Genomic DNA, 485 nt, shown 5'->3' on the forward strand with positions numbered 1-485 from the left:
AAATTAGCGTGCATCGAGAATATTGCAATTCGCGAGAAGCACGTGCGAAATAAAATAATGATCTCTTTAAAACTGAATACAAATCAACACTAAATATTTTTTGTTCATTTTCTTAGGGATCATCACTGATTAAAAGATGACGACTTTCTCGTTAGAAGAGGTAGCGAAACACAACACTGAGAATGATCTGTGGATTATTTATAATGACGGCGTGTACGACATCACTAAGTTTTACACGGAGCATCCAGGTGGTGAGGAAATATTGCTAAACCTGGCTGGAAAAGATTCCACCCAGTGTTTCGATGACATCGGCCATTCGGAAGAGGCTATAATCCTTCGGGAAACGTTTAAGATCGGAACAGTGGGTGCAGGAACAGCAGCTGGAGAAACGGTTTCGTCATCTCCTTCTTCTGGTGGTACGTCGCAAGTTAGTTTCATTTTAATAAATCGACATTCATACATTTATAAGAATTTCAAATAATTTA

The 485-nt window shown here is 38.6% G+C and overlaps 1 protein-coding gene across 1 annotated transcript; it reads left to right on the top strand.

Annotated features, from left to right (window-relative positions):
• Window positions 1-90: 90 nt before the first annotated feature.
• LOC108622738 (cytochrome b5) lies at window positions 91-427 on the top strand (the record flags this gene model as incomplete). Its single annotated transcript, XM_018020819.2, has 1 exon — window positions 91-427. A coding segment is annotated over exon 1 (291 nt), but the record flags the coding sequence as incomplete, so codon positions are not given.
• Between the last annotated feature and the right edge of the window lie 58 nt (window positions 428-485).

Source organism: Ceratina calcarata, unplaced genomic scaffold (genome assembly GCF_001652005.2).
Source record: "Ceratina calcarata isolate Rehan_Ccalc_2016 unplaced genomic scaffold, ASM165200v1 scaffold11302, whole genome shotgun sequence".
In the NCBI taxonomy this organism is placed as follows: Eukaryota; Metazoa; Arthropoda; class Insecta; order Hymenoptera; family Apidae; genus Ceratina; species Ceratina calcarata.